This window comes from Carassius gibelio, chromosome A24 (assembly GCF_023724105.1).
Source record: "Carassius gibelio isolate Cgi1373 ecotype wild population from Czech Republic chromosome A24, carGib1.2-hapl.c, whole genome shotgun sequence".
Taxonomy (NCBI): Eukaryota; Metazoa; Chordata; class Actinopteri; order Cypriniformes; family Cyprinidae; genus Carassius; species Carassius gibelio.
The window spans coordinates 6,371,397-6,396,883 of NC_068394.1; the positions used below are offsets into that span (position 1 = coordinate 6,371,397).

At 36.0% G+C, this 25,487-nt stretch overlaps 2 protein-coding genes across 3 annotated transcripts in view; one reads left to right on the top strand and one right to left on the bottom strand.

Annotated features, from left to right (window-relative positions):
* Window positions 1-25,487, bottom strand: part of vipr2 (vasoactive intestinal peptide receptor 2) — a 31,797-nt gene that overhangs the window by 2,296 nt on the left and 4,014 nt on the right. Inside the window, exons 2-12 of one of the 2 annotated variants that reach the window (XM_052543278.1) lie at window positions 23,677-23,779; window positions 20,860-20,967; window positions 15,636-15,730; window positions 9,777-9,874; window positions 9,278-9,413; window positions 8,013-8,163; window positions 2,717-2,777; window positions 2,475-2,544; window positions 1,219-1,310; window positions 545-680; window positions 34-75 (exon numbers count right to left, since the gene is read on the bottom strand). In XM_052543278.1, the coding sequence (XP_052399238.1) occupies window positions 34-75; window positions 545-680; window positions 1,219-1,310; window positions 2,475-2,544; window positions 2,717-2,777; window positions 8,013-8,163; window positions 9,278-9,413; window positions 9,777-9,874; window positions 15,636-15,730; window positions 20,860-20,967; window positions 23,677-23,779 (1,092 nt within the window). The remainder of the gene's footprint in view (window positions 1-33; window positions 76-544; window positions 681-1,218; window positions 1,311-2,474; window positions 2,545-2,716; window positions 2,778-8,012; window positions 8,164-9,277; window positions 9,414-9,776; window positions 9,875-15,635; window positions 15,731-20,859; window positions 20,968-23,676; window positions 23,780-25,487) is intronic. The other variant, XM_052543280.1, reaches the window with a different exon arrangement.
* Window positions 4,740-7,546, top strand: LOC127946598 (E3 SUMO-protein ligase ZBED1-like). Its single transcript, XM_052543277.1, has 4 exons — window positions 4,740-5,719; window positions 5,868-6,339; window positions 6,532-6,658; window positions 6,771-7,546. Exons 1-4 carry the CDS (start codon window positions 4,740-4,742, stop codon window positions 7,145-7,147), a joined length of 1,956 nt encoding a protein of 651 aa, XP_052399237.1. The 3' UTR covers window positions 7,148-7,546.

Below are 25,487 nucleotides of genomic sequence, written 5' to 3' on the forward strand. Positions count from 1 at the left end.
ATGCATCAAAGGTCAATAAAATTGTAGACTAACCTCACTATTCAAAAAACAGTACAAAATCGCAACCACCAAGCCCTGTGAAAGGAACACAAAGAGTTAATGTGGTACAAACTAACTGATAAAGCATAACATATCGTTCCAAAGTTTTAAGATTTTTTAGTAGCAATAGTAATTTTAAGTAAATTTGTGAAATATTATTATAAATTAAAAGTACTGTTTCAATCTACTGTTTCTATTTTAATATATTTTAAAATGTAAATTATTTATGTGTTGGCAAAGCTGAATTTTCAGCCATTACTCCAGTCTTCAGTGTAATATTTTTGTAGAAAGTGTGATACTTTTTTTTTTTGCTAGTTTCTTTGATAAGTAGAAAATTCAAAAGAACAGCATTTATTTGGAATAGATTTGTTTATAACAATGTATGTATTTAATATCACTTCTGATGAATTTAATGGATCAAAAAAATCTGCAAACTTTGGAATGGTAGTGAATGTTTAAGTAGATACATATAATCACTAGTGACACATTTAGGCATATTCCTTACCTGAAAAGATCCCAGACCAAGGTCAAAGATTATTTTATAGTTTTCCATCTCTCCATTTTCCTCTATGATGTAAACAAAAACAACATAGTTGATGCCAAAGAGAGGGATCAAGAGAAGTGTGGATTTGGCCAACCTCCTAAAAACAGAAAAAGGAGTAACAGAATTAAAACGTAGTGATGGAGCGGGATGTTATGATAGCATGGCCATTTTTGTCAAATAGGCAGTATACAGAATTTTCAAGCACATAATGGAGATCTCCAAACTGAAATCTTAACTTTAGGTGAAAAAAAAGGGAAAAGCGCATCTGGGAGAGCCATCAAATAGAGCACAGCCTCTCGTGCATTAGCGACTGGGCACTAAAATGCAGAAGGTGCCACTCTCAGAAGAACAAAAACTCAGACTGCTACAAATCACTGCATAAATATTTCACCCCCATTTCAATGCATACACATTTAGCAATGCACAATAGATAGTGGAAGACCTGGATAAAAATGGAAAGCAGCCATCCATTTCCAAACATTTTTCTGAAATTCTTGCTAGAATGCCATTCCTGGTACATTTTAAAAGGATACTGTATCTCAGCTATGACCAGAATAGCATGTAAGAGGGTTCAACTATGGTGCCTGATGTCATGTTTGCAGAATAGAATATTAGTTGTTATCCATTTGGGATACCTGTACTGGGACTGATCATTTCCTCCGACATCAGGACACCTCAGTTTCTGGACCAGGATTCGAATGATGCTGATGAACAGGATAAAGTTTAACTGTAGAACACAGAAAAGAAGAGAAAAATATTTTTTATCATTCCTCTTTTATACAATGACATTATCCAGACTAAACATTACCACTCTTGACTGGATCTGACACAAGAACTTCTCAAAACATTGTGTAAGACTTATCAGATTACAGAACTATTACACACACTGTAACAGAAGGTCTTAAAGGAACAGTTCAACAAAAAAATTAAAATTGTTACTATTTATCTTTTCACCATTTTAAGTAATTCTAAACTAATAGTATTTGATTTTTTGTCCATAAAATGAAACTTAAACAGGTCTAGTGTTGACACCATTTAATTTTATTGAATGGGCAAAAATATCTTCATTATGTTCCACAAAAGAAAATTATGAAAATTATGACAACATGTTCACTTTTGGCTGATTATCATTTTAAGGATTTGATCTGGCCTTTAACATTACACTAGAAACATTAATGTCATTCAAGTTAACAAAATCTATGCCCTGAATGCACCAAAAGTTGTCTTGGATTTGGTTTGGCAAATACATAACTTCAAATGTAAATTGATCATCTTTAAATTTTATCTTGTTTGAATCCATCAGAAAGATAGTAGAAACAAAAGAAGCCACCTGTTTCTGTTCCCCATTATAATGCCCAGCATTAAAACGTAAACCAAAACAGAACATCTTGTCCAAAGTTTCATCTACCAGTGGTATTCTGGGTAGCAGAGAGATTGTGTGCAGAGTTCTGTGAGAGAGTCATCTAAACACACCAGAACTGAGCACATTTGCCAGAAAACGTATGATGTTTTATTATTATTATTGCATTCCCAGGCTCTGGAGTGCTGAGGAACAGAAACATTTTGACCTGGATACGTTCGGGCAAAGCTGTCAAACACAGCCATCATGCTGTCCAAAGACATTTGATCTCTTACAGGTGAGGGTTTACAAAATGGTAATGGCACAGCGGACACAAGAGAGAGTCCTGGCACGTGTGCTGAGAGAGGCACTTGTGACAGAGTTTCCTGACATGCCTGCACTAACGTCCCATCCAGGACATAGAAACTGTTCGTGAGAGTCAGCACATCCCCCCATCTACTTTGCCGGCAGAATCCCTCCCTGCCTGACATAATGCATACAACATGAGGCTAGTATCAGTGTGTAGAAGTGCTGGTGTGAGGTTATACTCACAATAACAGATGCCATGATTGGCCAGTTAATCAACCGCCAGGGAATCGTAACATCATTTCTCTCCCAGCATCTGTTATGAGAAGACATCAAAGAGTTACAAGTGCTTTCATAACAGCGGTAGCAAATGGGAATGCATTTCATCTTCTTTTGCCTCATTTTAATCTCTCGGGTTTAAATATCTGCTATTAAGAGACTCATGTGAGTTTTGTCACTGTCTGATTATGCTGTGCTCAACTGCTCACCCTGTGTCCTCAAGGTAAATCCTACATATAATCCATGGAATCAGAAACACGGTGGGGAATCCTGGAGGAAGGACAGGAATTATCAAATATCAAGAGACTTAGTGGTCACATTCATTTCTGTACAATCAATCTAAATATAGGCTATGGACAAACAGTCAGACTGACAGACTGACAGATAGATAGATAGATAGATAGATAGATAGATAGATAGATAGATAGATAGATAGATAGATAGATAGATAGATAGATAGATAGATAGATAGATAGATAGATAGATAGATAGATAGATAGATAGATAGACAGACAGACAGATAGACAGAGGGACAGAAAGACAGACAGAGGGACAGATAGATGGACAGAGGGACAGACAGACAGAGGGAAAGGTAGACAGACATACAGACAGACCGAAAGACAGAGGAACAGATAGACAGACAGACATACAGAGGAACAGATAAACAGACAGACATATAGAGGGACAGATAGACAGACAGACATACAGACAGGCAGACAGACAGACAGATGGACAGAAAGACATACAGACAGACAGACAGAGGAACAGATAGACAGAAAGACATACAGAGGAACAGAGGAACAGGTAAACAGATAGACATATAGAGGGACAGATAGACAGACAGACAGACATACAGACAGAGGGAGGGAAAGGTAGACAGACAGACAGACAGAGGGAAAGGTAGACAGACAGAGGAACAGATAGACAGATAGACATACAGACAGACAGACAGAAAGAGGGACAGACAGACAGAGGGACAGATAGACAGACAGACAGACAGACAGACAGACAGAGGGAAAGGTAGACAGACAGACAGACAGACAGACAGAGGGACAGACAGATAGACAGACAGACAGAGGGACAGATAGACAGACAAAGGGACAGATAGACAGACAGAGGGACAAACAGACAGACAGACGGACAGACAGAGGGACAGACAGACAGACAGACAGAGGGACAGATAGACAGACAGACAGACAGACAGAGGGACAGACAGACAGAGGGACAGATAGACAGACAGATGGACAGAGGGACAGATAGACAGACAGAGGGACAGACAGACAGATGGACAGAGGGACAGATAGACAGACAGAAATACAGACAGACAGACAGTTAGATGGATAGACAGCAGACATATAGACAGACAGATGGACAGATATATAATGATAGACAGACAGATAGACAGATAAACGGACAGACAGATAATGTGACGTTAGGACACAGCATATTTGCTTAGACACCTGCTGAGAAATTGCTACTTTTATTGTTTCAATAGTTTCCTGTGGGGATGTGTGGCACTATCTCTAAACAGAGGTAAAGCCTGGGAGGAAAAGCTGGTAAACAGAACATGATTAAAGAGGTCATGTTGGTCGTCACTGTCATGATGAAAGAGAAGCTTAATGAGGTGTTGATATGATGAGTCTAGCAAGCCACACCCAAGCCTGTGCTCTAGAAATGAATGAAGATCCTGCTCTCCTTTCTCTCGTCTGGAAACTCCAGGGACACAACAAACTACAAAGACATACTAATACATAATGTAAGACAAACAGACTGAACAAGGCCGATGGCACGTCATCTTGTTCCCTGCGCTGTTTTTCCTCTGAGTAGTGAGCGACATCTATTCAGAAGTGCTTGAATGAATTAAGGCAGAGACATTCAGTGCTACACCGTGAAGAGGTGTGTGTTCTCAAATGATTTTCTATGCACGCATGTGGTTGTGTCAGATAAGATGAAAGCTTAAGCATCAAATGCAGTGGGAAGTAGGGCTGGGCGATTTTATCGATTCTGCGATATAAATCGATATTTTTTTTCCAAAGAAAGTATCGATTTTTTAGCCGCGAGTATCGATACATATGTCCCATTCAAATTCCCCGTGTTTACCCCCGTTGGCGTTGCAGGAAGAGTGATTTTGGTCAGCCAGCCGCTAGTGTTGCTGTAGAGCAAGTTACCCGTACTAAGTTTACACAAACTACCTCTTCCTGTTTACGAAGTCAGAGCGAGGATATTCAGAGAATGGCGGCGAATTTAAATCCGGCACCCGCCTGCTTCAAAGCAGATGTGTGGGAGCACTTTGGTTTTAAAAAAAAGAAGGAAAGCAACGACTTGGATAAAAGCGTCGCGGTTTGTAAGCTATGTGGCACTAATGTAAAATATTCCGGCAATACCACAAATTTACGATCGCACTTAAAACGTCACCACCTGGAAAAGTTTAAACTTACGGAGGACCCAAAGCAGCATCGGCCGCGTGACCCAAAACAGACTACGCTGGACATTGATGGCGGTTGTTCCCACAAGTTTCCATCTGCTTCACCACGGTCGCAGAAAATTACAGAGTCCATTGCCTACTTTATTTGTCAGGATTTGAGACCGTATTCAGTGGTGGAAAACCCAGGCTTTAGGCGCATGGTGAACGCGATGGAGCCCCGCTATCCTATTCCAACCCGCGAACACCTCACCAAGGTTTGCATTCCCGGGCTGTACTCTCAGACAAGGGCACACGTTAAAGCTTCCCTGGCCAGCGCGGAGAGAGTTGCCCTGACGTGCGACGGCTGGACCTCGCGCACAACTGAAGCATATGTCACCATCACGGCCCACTTTATCAACGAGGAATGGGAGCTCGTTACGTATGTTTTACAAACCAGGGACATGCCCGAGAGCCACACTGGACACAACCTGGCAGAACATCTGACAAAGGCCGTCGCGGAGTGGGGAATCAAAGAAAAGGATCCAGTAATCGTCACTGACAATGCGTCAAATATGACAATCGCAGCTGAGGAGGCAGCATTCACACTTCATGTCAAATGTTATGCACATACACTAAATCTAGCTGCACAACGTGCCCTCAAAATCACAGCAGTCGCACGCCTGCTGGGAAGGGTGCGACGCATTGTGAGTTTCTTCAGACGGAGCACCACAGCCAGCCACATGCTGAAAGAGAAACAGAGGCTTCTACGACTACCAGAGCACAAGTTGATGACGGATGTAGTTACCAGGTTAGTGTGTGGATAGTCTTTTATTTATTTATTACTTATTAATTTATTAATTACATTATTATTTAATTTGTTTAGTCTTTTATGTAAAGCATCCATGCTGTCTGTAAATAAAATATAAATAAAGTATATTTCTTTTATTTAACTACAGATGGAATAGTGCGCATGATATGCTGGAAAGATTCCTGGAGCAACAACCGGCAATCTGCGCAACCCTGCTCTCGAGTGAAGTCAGGAAGACCGAGAAAGATCTGTGCACACTGACTGAGTCAGATGTGACAACAGCTGAAGAAGTAGTCAGTGCTCTAAAGCCCATGAAAGAGGCTACACAGTACATGTCCAAGGAGAAGACCCCCACACTGTCAGTCGTCGCACCCCTCCAGGACACATTGATTAATGGATTGAAACCAATCGAAGGTGAATCTGCAGTCATAAAAGAGATGAAGGCTGCCATGGCTGGGGATCTTCAGAAGAGGTACATTGACCTCAAGGCAACTCTCCATGCATGTTCAGCGATGGATCCAAGATTCAAAAGTCTTCCCTTCCTGACAGAAGATGAAAGACAGGAAGTTTATGATGGACTGATTGTTGAGGCTGCAAGACTGAGCATGCAGCCATCAGAGGTATGGTAAGACAGTGATGGTACTGCTAATTTAAAAGGCAAATCCTACATCAGTTTAAAATAGATAAATATTAAGTAGTTTTAAAAGCATAATTAAATACTATAATGTTAACAGGTTTAAAGGCATATTTAATATATTAATTAAAAGATTTATACAATAAAAGCACATTTCATGTTGACTTATTTAACTTAGATTCTTTGGAGTGTGGATGAAGAGGGCACAGCAAATGCTCGTGCTGATGATGAGGGGATGGCATCTAAAGAAGATGAAGACGCTGTGGATGAAGGAGAGCAATTCATGGAAGGAGTGCGAAGTCAAGGTCAGTAGTATTACCCATTGTTATCCAGTGAAGCGCCCTGTGTTGTCTGAACTTCTGTGTAGGAATTTTGGAGTGTGCTTAACTATAAGTAATGTTTTTTTTTTTTTTGAAGGTCAGCATCCCCCACCCAGGAATCCAAGGCCGTCTTGTCCACTGGCTGCCCTTCTTGGTGAACGATACGGTGGTGGTGCAGCACAAACCAAGAAAAATACCCAAGAGGACGAGGCCAAGGAGCAGATGACCCGCTACAAGGAGGCAGATCTCTTGGAAGTGAAAGAAGATCCACTGGTCTGGTGGAAGGAGCACCAGTATCAGTATCCACTCTTGTCACAACTTGCTAAAAGGTACCTCTGTATCCCTGGCACTAGTGTTTCCTCTGAGAGGGTCTTTTCCACTGCCGGAGATATCATCACTGCTCAGAGAAGTGCACTTCTTCCAGAGCATGTGGATCAACTTATTTTCCTGAACAAAAATCTGAAGACAATGTAGATCACTTGGACTGCAGTTATGTGGAGAAGGGAGTTTGTTTAGTGTTCACTTAAGGCCTTAAGCTACTTTGCTAAGATGGGTAAAACATTTTTCAACTTGAATTATTGTCTGGCTGCCATGGTTTATTTTTTTCTGCTGGCTAGACTGGCTACCTCACATACGTGTAGGCTTACAGGCCTTAAAATACTCAGCTTAAGTTTTAAGTTAAATGTTCTTACTAGTGACATTTAGTAGCCATGGTCCTACTATGTTTACTTACCTGACGGCTAGACTGTTCAGAACAGGCCACTTGCACTTTAACTCCATTGTTAATTGCTAATTGCAATCTTGCACTTTATTTACTTTTCAAAGGCTTGTAAGCTACAGTTTGCACTGTTTCAATAAATACTTTTCTCAACACATCTTTGATTAATTTTGTCCAGCATTTATTTTGCAAGCTGTCTGATGTTTTTTGAGTTTTCATTTCAATTAATTAAATCCAAGTAAATGAAACGCTCACAAGATGTCAACAAAATCACTCTGTGCCCTTTAAATCTATCAGAAAATGATGTAAAAGTATCAAATTATATAGAATCGTATCGAATCGCATCGTTGGCTGAATATCGTGATATATATTGTATCGTGAGTTGAATATCGGGTATCGCATCGTATCGTGAGATGAGTGTATCACTACAGCCCTAGTGGGAAGTAGAAAATCTCTAAGCTTTAGATTCGAATAATCCTTTATTTACTCAAATACCAGCTTGTATGGGAAAACACTGACATGAATAGCTTTAAAAGACTGAAAAGTGATTCTGAAAAGTAAAAATTGGTTTTGGAAAATGGAAACAGCTTAAAAAGTTCAGTGTTTCAAATGAAGACTTACCCCAGCCGATGAGGAGATAGATTATGAAGTGTCTGTTCTCAGAGAAGATGACCATCAGTAGAGTATGTAGGTACAGTCCTTCCACCAGCAACCAGTAGAAGTTTGCAATGATGAAGTAGTTGAAGATGATCAGACTGGCCTTGCAACCAATCTAAACACAAGCATAGAGAACTTCAATGTGCACTACTTATCTCTGAAACGCCAAAGACTGTGACAAACAAACATGAGTACAAATTTGGCGGGTTTAAAGGGTCTGTAGTGACAGAAATAACACCCTATTAAAACCGATGAAGCGTAAAATGTGTTTAGTTGACTATTCATGCTTTCAAATACTGGCTTAGCTCAGTTCAGACCCTTAAAGGTGAAGTGTGTAATTTTTTCGATGTTAGAATACTGTCTTATGTCCTAGTTTAATGTGCACAGACAGTTTGAAGGTGGACTTCCTGAAAAATATTAGCTCTTTCAAACATTGCTATGTTTGTTTGAAGCATCTGGTAGGACAACTTCTGGTTTTAGTGTTGTGAAACCCTTTTTATCGGTTTTTAAGTCACAAATTGTGCAGAAATTATCCAAATAACATTTGTTTAAAAGTTTGGGGTGGTAAGAATTTTTTTATGTTTGTAAAAGCTGCATCTTATGTTCACTCAGACATTTATTTATAGAAATACAGTACAAAATTACTGTAAAAATAATTGTTTTATATTAATATATTATAAAGTGTCATTTATTTCCATGCTAAAAATAAATAAATAAACATTTCTTATTACCAGTTGAAAACTATCAATAAATAAAAAATGATAATTGCGACTATTTAACTCTCAATTTAATCAAACTTTGTTTATTTTACCTTCAGGTTTACAAAATATAAGTTCAGAATTCTGTCTTTTTGTCTTGTAAATCGAATTTACAAATCGAGTTTGTTCACGGAACAAAAAAGAAAAAAGGTAATTGCGAGTTTATTTATCACAATTCTGACTTTTCTTCTCCGATCTGCGAGTTTATGAACAATTGCTTAATATTTTTGTGTAAACCCTGATATATTATTTTGGTTTCTTTGACAAATAGGATGATCAGAAGAACAGGATTTATTTGAAATAAAAATGATAATAATTTGCAACATTATAAAATGTCTTTATTGTCCCTTTTGATCAATTTAATAAATCGTTAAAGCATTAATTAAAAAAATAATAATAATAACAATGTACATTCAACATTAATTTATATGAATTGACTTGTCGATCTTCAGGATGGGAGATTTCACTAACCAGTGATGGCTGCTTTGTACATTCTACATTCTGGTGGGAAAACAGAATGGCATCTTTGACCAGGACAGCGATGGCCCTCAGAATGAACGAGAAGAACAGGTTCAGATGAATGTAGTTCCTGGTGCAGTGGAGTTTTCTGTTGGAGCGAGACAGAGATGTAAATAAACATGGCCTCTTTCTATTTTAATTGTGCTTATAGTTAGCTTGTGAGAAAAAGTCAAGAGTCTTGAGCACTGCTCCATTTATCACATCAACAGACAACTTCCTAAATTATTCATTTCATTCCAGATAGATAAACACTATCAGGTTAAAACCTTGCGCCAAGCATAATGTTTAGCCTCAATGTCAAAAAGTTTAAAATATAGTCGTTCAGAAGCCTGCCAAATTCAACCCCTCAACGATTACAATTAATATAAGGCAGGCTCATTCATCCATACAAAGTGTAGCGTAATATAAAACAGACACAACTACTGGAACTATTTAAGGCTCTGCTTCAGACCTGAACAGACAGAGGATGGTGCTGCCGGTGATGAGTGCGATGAGAGAGAGGCTGTGTCCGAGTGTGTAAAGGGTCTTCATCACCATGTAGAAAACAAGCTGGACAGAGAGAGAAATCAATTCTGAGGAGCACTTTATATTTGCAATATTACATTTTTTGTGGGTTAAAACACCAGTAAACTTAAAAAAAAAAACAAACAAAAAAAAACATAATGTTTAAATGCAATTTAAATGCAATTAAATAAAAATACTTAAAGTTAATAAAAAAAAAAAATCAGTTAAACTGGTATTTGGTAAAACTCTTTGTTCACTATGACAAAAATCACTAAATAACACTAATCGTCCAATCGTGTTGCACATTCCTCAATATACTATATATTTGGTTCTCATTTAATTTACATAAAAATAATACATTTAAATAGGGTATATGAAATAATTTTAGGTTAAACAAAATAAATATACCAGATTATCCCAATTTACATATGCAGTATACAAAATAAGTAGTAAAAAAATTCCCCATTTCGTCATGTTTTATCAGGTACCAGAGTAATACCATGCTTTTTTTTGGAGCAAATACAATGGCTATATCACAGACAACCACCATGGTATTCTTTGAATTGCCTCAAAGTGCCAGAGTCTTTGCTCCTAAAACTACAGCACTTTTTCCAAAATAGGCATACAACAAAAAAGACCCAACTACAAAACCATGTTAAATAGTCTACAGTACATAATGCTTATATCCCTTACAGCTTTCCTTCAGTCAAAGAAATACATAACATACTGTTTTTCCAAATCACAGATTTAGCCCACAACTGTTCTACTTGTTTGAATACTTTTTTCTTTATTACCTTTACATATCAGTGGTTTTAAAAATATTTTTTTCTAATTAAAACAATAAATTAATGCAATAAGGTTTTTGTGTATTAATCACTACTTTGAAAAAAAAAATTTCAGTAGCACTGTTCCTATATTGAACTGATTACAGCATACAAAACGTCTTTTAAAAATACATTTACATTTACCCCACTTAACGGCAATGCGTTTAACCTCTGTGCCATGTTTTAAATGTGATTAAATAATGTACACAAGCTAAATGAGAATTCTCTCACAGATCAAGAATGACTAATAAGCATGGAAATGGCTGTTGGTGGTGGAAGAGCATGATGAAGCTCAGACAGACTCATAAACAGCATTCTTTCAGTCTGACTTACAACCTGGCACACTGGACATCAACATCCCCACCAGGAACATTCCTCCTGCGCTTCTTTAAACATAAAACTCACTAAACTTAGCGTGAGATGGATATTTTACTACTTTTGGTCTGTTTGTTCATTTTTTTGTCTGAATGTGTGCATGTGAATGTGTCTTTGATTCCTGATTATGTATATGTATATATATATATATATATATATATATATATATATATATATATATATAAATGCCTAAAAATTCATAACTTTATTTTACAGTGTAAAGTATTAGGTACTCTATGTCACATTATAATCTAATGATCACAAGCTTGAGGTCAAAATATTACTAAAATACAGTATACTACTACTATAAAAAAATAATGTTAAAGATATTTTTAAAAGATTTAATTATTTTCGTTCAGCAAAGAAACATAAAACTGACCAAAAGAGACTGTTAAGACATTTATAAGGTTACAAAAGATTTTTGATATTATTCTGTAATAATGTTGTCTTGCTTGGGCTAATTTAATTATGTAAAACAAATACACGTGAAATTTACAATTGTTTAAAAGGCTATTGAATTTTTTTTTATTTTTATTTTTTATTATTTTTTTCTTGATTTTCGTCATGTCTCATATTTCATTTCATGCTCTGCACTGACACTGTTGTATATTGGTAAACAAGTAAACGTATTTAAAAAAAAAAAAAAAAAATCTTAAAGGGCAAAACATTTGTTTGGTCACAATTCGGCAAAGTCATAAATTATATAAAGGATTTCCCCAATAAATATCGAAATAGTTCATACTTAAATTTACTGATATTTTTGGGAACAAGGATTAAAACATAAAACCTACAAAAAAGGAATTTGAAAATCAGACAAAAACTGTAACAGTTTGGTAACAAGTTTCCAAGAGAGTTTGAATCTATAAAAACAAAAACAAATAAAAAGATTGAACATTCAAGTGACAAAAAGAAACTACTTTAAATGTGACAAACAATCAAAAACATACCCGAAGTTGTGAAAAAAAACCATCAATACAGAAGTAAAACCAGTGACTGAGTTTTTTTTGGTCTAGTCTCTCTACTCAGTGCTATCTTTGACATATGTATTTCATACTAAGCCTGGAATACATCATCCATAAACAACTAGGTGATGTGCAGGTTATCAGACGAGGAGACAGAAACCAGCCTGTGTGTTGGCTTTGGATGAGATGAGAAACTTCTTCCTTCTTCAGACAGTCTCTCATTTATTGTTGGATGTGGTATGTGTTTCAGGAAATACCCAAGGAAAACTTCTGGAGAATTTCAGATTAAAAGTGACACTTATATGGCACTTGGACCTCAACATGCCATGCAAGGCATGAGCATTATTTACATGATGTCTAAGCAGTCTGTTTAAACTTTAAGGCGATGTGTCTCATCTTTAATGTTAAAATAGGAGGTTGACACTGACTATGTAATATTTATCAGTTGTCTCAATGCTGGCTCAACCAGTGGCATGAGTTTCAGACCAACAGCAGTTTAAAAACATTAATTCATTTTGAGATTCAATTTGCTGCAGAAATTTTTGATGTGTTTTAACAAATCAAAGCCAGAACCTATTAAACCTATTAAAAGCCTCTGTTCCTTTCTGAAGAGTAATCTACTGAAGAGTATATTTAAGCTAAATATAACCTTCACTCTAATGTAAAGAGACATGTAATGTAAAGACAACTTGATTGAATACATCTCTACATTTATCAAGTGATATCACTTGCTGTGAACCCTAAAACGAATATCAAGTGTCCTTTTAAACAGAATCAATACCCCAAGGTTAGAAGATCAATGTCCAATTTAATTCATGTGCATGTTTTAATTTATCTAAAGTGTCCTGGGACAGGACTTCTTTCAGGCGAAGCAGGACATGGCTCAAGAAATCAGGTTTCAGACAGGTTTGACTCAAGGTCAATCGGTGTTCTTATTAACACCTTAGGAGGACAACTTTAGTCATCTGTTAATTTCCACAAATGAACTCTGAGAGGATGGGAATGTGCCTCTGTTACTGTCTCTGTACCCTTCAGGAAATTGCTTTAATGTTTCATTTCCCCTGACACAGGATCAGAATGAAAAACACAGAACTGTCCGCTCATCGGTCAAACGAGTAGAGCTGAATCATCGGGGCACCGTCCCAAACCACACGGCTACCAACCGTCTTCCTGCGGAGCACGTGCTGTACTCTGGGTGATGTCAAAAGTCCATCGACAATCATTTTGATGTACCATTTCTATAAACATTAAAGAACAATATGCAAGAAAAACATAAAACAAGATTTTCCTTGTAAGGCTGACTCTGATAAACCACAATGTGTTTGTTACAAACGAAGAGTTTAGCCAATGATGCCTGAGCTCATTAACGTAGGCTGGTTTTGATATCAAATAAATGCATTCTTAATGAGCATAGAAGACTTATTTTAAAAACCTTTAAAAAAAATCTTTCTGACTCCAAACTTTTGAGTAGTATAAATAAGTCAATAAATAAGGGGGAAGGATGATGGGGAGTCAATTACCCTTTCTCTTATTTTTGATACTCTGACATGGAAATGGGCTTCCACAAAAAAAAAAAAAAAAAAAAATTAATTAAATGGACAAGCTGCTGTATTTGTGAAGCTGTATCTGTTGCTCTGCTTACAGAGCTGTCAAACAGGTTGTAATGAAATCCAGTTCAAATCCAATTTATATGCTGGATCATCCTGTTTATGTGTCTATAGCAGATTTGCACCATTTCAAGGCTGCTTCAGTCACGGCACGCATCTCCTTTCAACATAAAGCCAATCAGAGCAGGCCGATGTGTCAGCAACTCAGCATGTCTGCTCTGATCCTTGGTATCACCTCAAGTCATACTGACAACTCTCTGCGCTTCAGAGGGCTGTTTATCCAGTCATAAGAGGCGCTTGCCCTCACTGCTGGAGACGATGCGTGTCCCTGAACACCCAAAACCACACACTCATGACAGAAGAAAGAATATAAAACACACATGCTGAAATTTTTATAGAAAATCCCTAATAAAAGTTGATTTTGTTTCAACTTACTAGAGTTAAAGCAGATTTGAGTTCTGTCATCTTCAAGTTTTTTTTTTTGTCTGAAATACACTACTCCCTCCAGTGCAGTTTAATGTCATTTTGGTGTATAACCAAGACTTTTCTGCATCAGAATTGATTAAATTGTACAATTTTACATTCAAAATGCCTGGCCTGAACTTTAACTCCTGCCAACTGACTTGTGTTAATCTGGGACATTTTAATACTTAAAAGGACATTTATTTATCATAATAACTTAAACAGGGTATGAGATACTTAACATTTGCATTTAAATCCTTACTTAGTCCGTGTAGTGAATCCTGGTCTTTCCTTCAGACAGCTGTTTAAGTTAGTAGACTGGGGAGGTTTCATCTGATTATGCTGGAGACATTTCCTTTTTGTCAAAATGACAGTTTCTCCATACAACCTCCAACATACAATGTCACAAATGTTCCTCTAATTCCCTGCATTCTCTGGACTCCCTACCTCCATAACATAGCACTGATCTTTTAAGAGTATTTATTTGATAAATAAAGATATGAAAACATAATTAGGCAACAAATCTTATGTCAAAACCAGCCATGGGTACAAGCTGAAAACAAGCCAAAAAATCTCATGATTTACAAAAATTACATTGGAAAGATTTCCATTTTTCATTCCTTTTAAGGTAAGGAGACTTGGGTTTATGAGATGTCCCCTGATGCTCTTGTTACTCTGCCGGGTGTTTCAGTCACTACAGCTTAAGTATAGATCTAAAATAAATCACAGTAAGATCAGTTACATTTCAGCTAATTAATAGTTAAATCAGCTACTAATTTTCCATATTAATAAAGACGGAATCTTTTGTACATGGTTTGATCTGAATAACTAACTACACTTTCTGTACATCAGCAGGTGCAATATTGCGTCATTTCGGTCACACTGAATAACAATTAATTACTGTATTTGTATTATTGTAATGTTAGGTTTAGGGTTGATGTAGATAATGAGTTAATAAAACACAATAGCACATTTAATTTATTGTTATTGGGCAATTGGCTGTTTCATGACATGAACCGAGAGAATATAATTTTGTTATAAGACAAAACATTACATGTTACTGGACATTTATAGTTTATTTCTTTTTTCTTTCACTGGTCTAATTTACCAGTTTATCTGATCTTGATCTAAAATGATTTGCCTCTAAATTCAGGATCCTAAGAAATATAATATGGAGAGCAATTTGATTAAAATACCCCATGGAAATACACATGAGCCAGCTTTCTGTGACTGTTTGTCTCTGTCAACACACACGCATGAACACACACTTGCACTTGCATTTCCAAATGCACACAAACATTGCCCCACAGGTAGTCCCAGCTGGCATAGATTCAGGCTGGATAGTGGGCACTAAAAGGTTCAGGGTCCTGTAGCGCCCTCAGCATCCACACACAGTGATTTTTCTGTGGTTGGAAAGAACAACAGTGCCTTTCAGACCAAATATCTTCCTTTACCACTGCCATTCATGTGTAACTCCTTCAGGATGTTTAGCACAATGATCCTTAACACTGTGTACAATCAAAAGCCCTATTTTCAATTCTGAGTAAGATCTGACTGCATAAATACAGTTTCTCACCTTGCTTGGATTGGGGGTGGGCTCAGAGCAAACGCTGTTGATGCTGGGATACACGTCGGACCAGCCTTCCGTAGTGCAGTTCCTGCTAATGATGCCTAAAACAAACAGACATTGCTTTGTTAGCGGCCAGTTTATCAGACTGATTAATGGCAATTTAGACTGACAACCAGCATTAGTGTGTGTTTTGGTAGGTAACACTTCGCAACTATGCACTTCCCGGAGGGCCCCGAGATATCAGAGAAAACGAAACAAAAATAAGCTAATCAAAAAATTCATCAAGAATAGAGTGATGCTAAATAAAGCATGCCAAGAAATCAAAAGAAATAAACATATTTTGCAAAACATTTTGCATGAATAAAACAAAGCTTACATTTAGTACCACTGCAATTTTTGGCATTATTTTTTATGATAATTAAATACATTTTAACCCTCAGTTACTTTTATACAATTATATTTTTAGAGCAAAAATACTGCATATACAGTACACTACTGTTCAAAAGTTTGTTTATTACGTTTTTTTTTAAGAATTAAATTATTCAGCAAAGGATGCATTACCTTGATTCAAACTGACAGTAAATACATTTACAAAAGATTTTAATTCTTTAATTCTAAATAAATTCTGTTTGATGATTTCTTAAGAATCTTATGACACTGAAGACTTGTGTAATGACTGCTGAAATGTAAAATATATTTAAATAGAAAACAGCTCCTTAAAACGTTATATTTCACAATAATACTGTATTTACTGTATTTTGATCAAATAAATGTAATTTATTTTAAATTAAATTCAAGGCAGTAAAAACAAATGTTGTTTACACTGAAAAGTATATATTCAGCATAGTAATATCATTTTTTTTTTCAAGTTATGTTAATGAGAAAACAAGTATGAGATGGGTCATAATGAGAATCAGGGGTTTGAATGTACTGTACACTGCATACACCATGCAAAATTCTTAATGGTTCTAAAAATAGGCTTGCAGTAGAATTTCTTACATTTTCCCTTTTGATTAGTGAACACTCTTTTTTTTTTTGCCTTTTCTTTAGGTGGGATTTCTAGCTACATGGGTTGCACTCACTCATTATACTTGTAAATCCATATGGCACCGGTGATAATGGAATAGCATTGTACATCAATGATCCATTCAGTCAAGGCTGAGATGCATAGGCTGAGTGCTAAGTATAAATACAGAAAATGTGTGTTTCATGCATTAAAGTGTCTGTGTGTAGGCTTGCTAATACTCTCGGTAACGATACAACAGCCTCCTACACGTTGCATTGCATCAATGATCACCATTACACCTGGAGAGGAGCAGCTGGCAGGATAACAAAGAGTACATGAACACATTTACACATCAACCAAACATTACAACTCCCAGCAGACCTCTGTAAAGGAAAACCAGTTGGCTGAAACATAATATTTGATTTAAAAATAGTACTGGATAGAGTGAAGAACAAAAGAACAATGCATTTTAAAGATAACATGTTAAAATACTTTATTCTATCCCAGTTGTATTTGAGGAGACAACCTGTATAAGTAAACAAACCATACCAGAAAACTATTGGAAAATTATGTAAAAGTCGTATAATTGTATTTATTATAAAATATAATAATAAAACGTATAATTATAAAAAAATGTTTTAGCAATTTTGTAATGTAAGAGAAAAAAAACTAAAAAGTCATGGTCAATTTTATTACTCCAATACTTTACACAAAATATCGTTTAACAATTACATTTTCATTTACTTGCACAGAGTAAATTATGGAATCCCATTTCTGCCAAAGAAATTTAAAACGTAATTGTCACAATTCAGATTTTTTTAAATAAAAAGATAAAATTAGTCTTGCAAAATATAAACTCGCAATTCTGTGAAGAAAAACTGGAATTGTGAGAAATAAATTTGCAATTGTGAAAAAAATGAAGTGTGAAATAAAAGCTTTATTGATTATCCATCTATTATAAAAGCTAATATATTTAATATTTTTTATTCCATGACTGAAACCAAAGAACACAATTGTCTCTGAATTTATATATAATCATTCATTTTTTGTTCTCATAATTGCAAGAAAATAAAAGTCAGAATTGTGAGATAAAAAAATCAAAATGACCTTATTTATTTATTTATTTTTTCATTTTGGTGGGAAACAAGCTTATATATAATATATTTTAGTATGAAAAATTATTTTATGAGGATTCATCATTTTAATTTGGAAGCTTTTTTTTCTGGTTCATTTTTTTTCCCCAGAGAGGAAAAAATGGCCTCAGCTTTAATGAGCATTCAATTATTTAATTAAAAAATAATAATAATTAAAACTAACACACAGAAATCTAACACACTTTGGACTTGATCAGTAGAACACTGACCTACAAAACAAAAAGAAGATAATTCTGTATATTTCCTAAAACCAATTACCAATGTGATTGTTAAAATAAAAACACTTCAGTGCAGCTACTTCTAACGTGTAACTCAGAGCTTCTCGTGACATGAGTATGTTCTATGTATATTTTAGGACTCAGAAGAAAGCAGAATGTATATTTAATGGCATTTCATCGGGCCAGATATGAGGGCGAGCACAACTACATCACTTTGCTAGAGAGAGAGAATGTAAACTCCCCTGACATGTATCAACATGGAGATTTATTTTTGTCCGTGTCCAGCCTGAAACAAATCCCCCAAATACACACCCACACATGTTCACACACACCCAGCCATGCAGATCAGAACATACACATGTGCATACAGACACTCAAACACACACAAGCCCAACAAAAGAGACTGTCTGTACAAACAGACAGATTCAGGCTTTATAAAAGTGCTAACTGACCCATCATTGAAATCCTGGAGCACCTTATTCGTCCTATTCACAGGGATCCGCTAATGTACGTCATCATGTGAGCTCTTATCTTGAATTGAAATTGTCAGAGCGGTAATCAAACATGCATTTGTCCACGAGCATAAGTGCTCTGCGGAAGCACAATGCGGGACTGCTTTGCTGCTTCTGACTGCCATTCAGGAACACAAAAGCAAAGGCACAGAGGTCTGTGCTGCACAAGCCTGACAGACAGCTACTTTCCATTCTGTGGATGGCACATCAGTCCAAAACCTTCACGTCTAACATGACATTAGCAACAAAGACAGAAAGAAGGCCATACGTGGTCATTTTTTAGGTCCTCCAGAGGGCTACCATACAGAAGGCAGGTGTATCGCAGTAATGAAATCCAGTTTTTTTGTTTCTTTGAGGACCCCTAAATTTGACAATTATGTTAAAATAGAAAACATTTTTTTAAATTGTACTAATATTTCACAATATTACATTTTCTAATCAAATGGATAATCTTTGGACCGGTATACTTATCAAGTTTATTATTATCAATATTATTGTTTTTATTAATATTTTAAAGTAACATTTTAGTAATTTAGTTTACCTTTTAGATTATCTTTTGTGTTTTATAATTTTCAGTTTTCATTTAATTTAATTTCAGTGGTACTTTAGTATATCAAGATAAACACAATGAAAATGAGAAATGAAGGTTTTTTATATATTATTTTTGGTTACCATTATCAAAAAAGTACCAAAAATAAATTTCAGGTAACAACTATTTTATGGTTTTCGTTAATTTTATATTACTATTTGTTATAATTTGTTCAAAGAATAATTTTTTAATGTTTTTGTCTTTATTAGTACACACTGGAGAGTGAGCACATCTGCTCTAATTATTATACATGAATAAACATAATGTCTATAGAATTTTTTTTTATATAAATAAATATTTCACAATAAATATGCCTTACAGTATTAAGATAAAGTTGAAAGTGGAAAAGTATTTATTTACTTATTAATTTCATATTCTTCATCTCTGTAAGTAAATGTATACTTTTCCCACAAAATATGCTAATTTGTCTTAATACAGTTAAAAGCTACTTCTAAAATAATTGTGATTCATTTTGGAATCCATTTTAGGTTTACACACACACACACACAAACAGACACACATATACTATATAAACACACACCACATACTTTCTTCCTCTAAAACTGGACCCTGGATGTAATATACATGAGCTCAGCTGAGGAAGAGGAGAGGGAGGCTGAACCATTTACTGCCCACAGAACCCCCGAAACACCTGAATCTACCTCGTATAATGAGAACAAGTTATATATACTGTATATATGTTCTACCCCTTACAATCCATTAACCTGTCAAATGATTGGAAATATATTCCTCCGAACACTGGGTTGAGAAAGTGCAATGCATTGCTTTTTGAGAGCTACTTTAGGGAAAAAAACAGCAGATAATATCTGGGGAAACAGCTAATGGAGCATAAATGATGCTGATGACGGTGATTCATTTAAAAAAGTTCAGCCATACATTAGAAAGCTTGATTGGAAATGATAATCGTATTCTATAAAACCATAAGTCAGCATGTGTTTCCAGATGTTCTGGGATAATTTGGCTCCCTAACTGTGTGGATATCCAGCGGCACCATGTGTTCATGTGTTCCTGCATGACCTCTCAGAGCCAGCAGGTTAGAAGGCTCACAAGGACTGAAAATAGCCTGATTGGGGAATCAGGGCTGTATGTACTGCCACACTCTGCAGCTTGACAGAAAACTTCTCTGTAGGGAAGAAAGGGTGTGCTGGTTCTGTGCCATCGGCTCGGGTCCACGGGTCAATGAGCATGTCCGAGCAGAAGGGGAAAGACATGATTCACTCACTCCAGCCTTCAGTTTACTCCCTTCCTCATTAATTTACTCACACTCACATACTGTATGCATGCTCACAATCAACACAGTTCACACTATTTATTTACAAAAGCTGGACTTATAACTTTTGAGCACATGTGAGCAGAACTAATCATAAACTTCATAAAATCGGGCTTTAGAGCGTAATTCGATGGCAGAACAAGTTTAGGTTTGTATCAGGTGAAACCCTTTGAAGAACATCTAGGCATCTGTTGGTTAAGGAAAGCTTCTCTAAAGGAACTTACAAAATGTAACCTATAAGTTCTTGAAAGACTGTCAACCATTTCTTCATTAATAGATCCAATTTCACAATTATTAAAATATGAAGTATCTTAAAAAGAGCAATTAGTGGTTCCCCAGATGCTTCTGAGTGTGTGACAACCATTCATTTTTTCATTTGGCATGAAATCAGACGGTTTTGTTCTCAGCATCAAGTTAAGATGGATAAATGACAGTTTGTAGATATTAAAGTAAAATGTACCATCTCTGGTGAACAAATTTTTTAGGGCAGCAGGGCAAGTATTGACCACCACCTCCCCGATATCTGCATGGTGCCAGCAAGAGATATTGTCCCAGATCCCCCTGCAACCTGTAAGGAGGTAGAACCAGAAAACAATATAAAAGCTCAACACATTTGGATCTTAAAATGTGCTGAAATAGCAGAACTTTCAGTAATATTACTATAGCAATGCACGTGAGAAACTTGACATGTGTTTGACAGGAACCTGGGAAAATGTTTAGTTTAGGATAAGAATCCGCATTCATTGACTAATGTTCTTGAGAGTCTTTCTGCTTTATGTGTTGAGTGTATTTAAATATGTTTTCTCTTTTAAGCCAAGCCTACAAATATTACTCAAATTAGCCTTTCAGTTAGCATAGGCTAGATACCACAGTACAACCAAAAAAAAAAAAAAAAGGGGGGAAAGTAACTGGATGACATGAGACTGGCCCACAGGGACAGGACACATTCCAGCATTTATGGTTAGATGAGTGTGTTGTGAAGATCTGGACATAAATAGAAAGATGGTCAAAGAGGTTTGATGATGACATCACACCACCATACATCATCATCTACAACTCTCTCAGAAACATCACAGCAAAGAGGGCATGCCGTTCTTTATGAAGGCCTACTGAGAGAATAATTGACCTAAAAATGTACAATTTGGCATTACTACATAATTTGTAGTATTCATAATTTATCATTTACTCACCATCATGTGGTTCCAAATCTGTATGATTTTTTTCTTTTGTGGAATACTCTATATAGCACATTTGGAATATTATTCACGAGTCACATTTCTCACTTTTATTAAACATTTATGGTGCTTTTTGGATCTTGAGAGGCCAGTCGCCCATTCCCAGTTTGTAAATGGAGAAGTAAATAAATAAAATATTTTATATTATACACTACTGTTCAAAAGTTTGGGGTCAGAGCCAAAGCCAATTTTATATTTTGTATTCCAAAGAAGAAGAAAAAGTCACACAGGTTTGGAATGTCACAAGGGCAAGTAAATAATGACAGCGTTTTAATTTTTGGTAACTATTCCTTTAAACAGCTGCTAATTCTCTGAAACAGCCGGCTGTTTTGAGAGGAAATAAGGAATCTAAACTAAGAGAAAATATGCCACTCTTCAAGCATTGTTTAAGACACAGTAAACATTGTCTCTGATTGGTCAGTGCTCAGTCCACTATGTCCTTTTATGAATCATCATTAATGTGGGATACATTAAGTGGTCCAAACTGCTTTTTTGCAGTCATCTCCAGAGGGATTTGTAACTCATTTCGCGAAGTCGTGTGTGTATTTACTGCCAAATAAATACCATTAATTGGAACATCTGTCCACTGATGGACACCATACAACTGTCAAAAAGGCAAACACAAGCAAAGCAAGGTCGTTCCCACACTTCAGATTTTATTCCGAAGTGGAAGCAAAGCATAAAGTACAATACACTTCAAAAGTTTAAAAATAAAGAAAAGATTTTTGATCTATGCCTGCATATTGATAGTGTGTTTGGCTTCTTCTTTTAAATGTAGTTGTTTAATATTAGTATTGTCAGATAAATAAACAAATGCTGAAGCTGGTCCCCCATGGTTATTGACTGCTGGCCAATGACCAGCGATGATATGAGCTGAGAAAAAGCAGAACATTTTCAAACACAGTCCTTTGAAACACAGGCATCAGTAACACTGAGTCATCTCTGAAACATCTGGGTTTTTAAAAGCTTCAATGTAGGATATGCATGCTCTCATCATAAATCTATGAGTACCTTTATACCATTAAAAAGTGATATATCTTCTGTTACTTCATCCAGGCTCACTTAAATCAATTTTGTTTGGCTAGATCACTTTATGAAGTACAAAAACACATACAAAAGTTTGAGGTCTTTAAGATTTCTCTTTGAAATAAATTACTACTTTTATTCAGCTAGGATATATTAAACTGATCAAAAGAGGCAATAAAGACTTTTATAATGTAACAAAAAAAAAAAGTATTTCAAAAAATACTCTTCATTTGAATATATATTCGTCATAGAATCCTGAAAAAAAGTATAACAGGCTCCACACAAATATTAAGTGGCACAACTGTTTTCAACATTGCTAAGAATAAGAAAACTTTCTTAAGAACCAAATCAGCATATTTCTGAAAAAGCATGTGATTCTGAAGATTGGAGTAATAGATTCTAAAAATTCAGATTTGCCATCACAGGAATACATTTTAAAATAGAAAATGTTATTATAGTACAATATTACTGTTTTTACTGTGTTTGTAAAATGAGAGACTTCTTTCAAAAACACTAAAAAAAGATATTATTATGAGATGAAGTTTAAAATAAAAAAAGTCAAGAAATAATGTCACAATTGTGAGACATAAAACTATTCAAAAATGAAAATGGGCTTCTACATGTGGGTCATGTCCATTCCAAACAAATTTAAATATAAAATTCAACATTGACCTTAAAAGCTGGAGCCAAAAGCTACTCAACCACTATCATCCAACGGTAAATGTGATTCTACATCTGCCAGAGCAAACGCTGCATGCCAACAGAAAAACAATGAGACATTAACTAATTATGTAGGACAAACATTGTGGCTAGAGCTCATTCACATTTCTTTCACTGTACTGTTTATGGGGAACATGACACAAATACACACAACACTTCACATCTTTCAAAGATTGCCGACTGAAATGCTGTTTCACATTCTGGCCATTCAAAATACTGTACAGAACAGACACTGTAAGTGGATTTAGAAGGTGATATACTGTGCGTGTGCACTCACACGTGAACTAATACAGTACCTTTAGTGTGTGGAGGCAGCCCATCTGCCAGCAAGCCCAAACATTCCTTCTCAGCCATCTGCAGCTCATACAGAAAGTGACAGTGTGCATGTCTCCCGCTGACCTTAGGGGGCAAAGGAAAGAAAATCAGCCGTGTGATCTCAATGCTACTGCCTGCCAAGAAGTAACAAACAAAAAAAAGTCTCAGTCAGTGTTTTTCAATATAATTGATTTTTAAACAATATTTTTATTGTCCATTTTGGTATAGTTCATCCAAAAAACGATTTGCTCATTCTCAGGGCCATCCTTCATCAGAACAGATTTAAAATGTAGGATTAAATCAATTGCATCCAATGGATCCTCTGCAGTGAATGGGTGGCGTCAGAATGATAAAAACAACACAATAATCTACAAGTAATCCACATCGCTCCAGACCGTCGATTAATGTCTTGGGAAGCAAAAGGCTGTACATATGTCTGTGAGAAACAAATCCAAGGAGCTTTGATTTGAAACAGTCGCTTCTGGCTAAAGTAAGAGTCTATAATCAATAATAATGCTTCCTCCAGTGAAAAACTCCCCCTTTGATGTCCTACAACATCCACACAACATATTTGTCTGAAATTGGTTTAGACTGTTTGTACTTTTAAACAGTACTTGACCCAAGCATATTTCTCTCCTGAATCAGACAAGACGACTGTCACAGGACAGCAATATTATATACAGAAGACTCAACTTAGCCAGAAACAACAGTTTTAAGTACCAAAAAAAATAATTGATAAGGTAAAAATTATAAATTTGTTCATCACAAACACATAGTGTTTGGAATCGTGTGGATTGCTTATGTTATACTGTGATGATTTTCTCAGCTGTTTGGACTCTCATTCCGACGGCACCCATTCACTGCACAAGATTCTATGGTGAAGAAGTGATGTAATGATAAATTTCACCAAATCATTTCCAATGAATAAACAAACTCATCTTGCTTTATAAATGTGGGGGAAAATAATACAGAATCATTCCGAAAATACAGGCTGTTCAATACAATACTGTTTGAAAATAAAACGTAGATTTTAAAAAATTTAAAATACGAGCATTCTGTGTGACGTAAAAGAGTTAGAACATGTATTTAAAAATGATTTAGACATATTTAAACCCAAATGTTTTTAATGCAAGGTCACCGTCTTATCTATGTGTTTGCAAGCTGTTAGTCACTTTGGCTTCTGGTTTTTCCAAGCGAGCAGCACACAGACAAATCAGCCCCAGATCAGAAGAGGACATAAGCCTACACTTTTAGTCTGTCATTGCTCATCTCTTTCAAAATCTTGAGCTACATCTTTGACGAGAGCGGGGCTTTCTTCCCTATATATCACAGCTAGTAAGATCACCACATACTCTAATGGTATGAGTTATTGTATCAAGATTATTCTGGATATTTACTGTCGGGGCAAATGCATGCTGGCTGAGAGCAATTACAGCCAAGTCGAAAACACATTTGACATTCTCACCAGGTTTTAGTTTTTTCATCGATTTCTCAGCTTCCACTGAGAGAGAATGGATTCAATATGTGGATCACCAAAACTCTGAATCCAAACATCTCAGCACTACTAAAAATATCCAAATGAGCTCCTTTTGCATATCTTATTTGAATGACATTTGTGAGGACAGTGCATCACATGTATCAGGGCTGATAAGTCTGTTGTCCCAGTTTAGCAGCCGGTCACCCAGGCACATTTCTGACTCATCTTTCTGCTTCATGGGAATTGACATGTTTTTCAGAAATAATTTGTTGGGAAAAACAATGGAGACTTTGCAGTTGAAAGGGGAGAATCTGG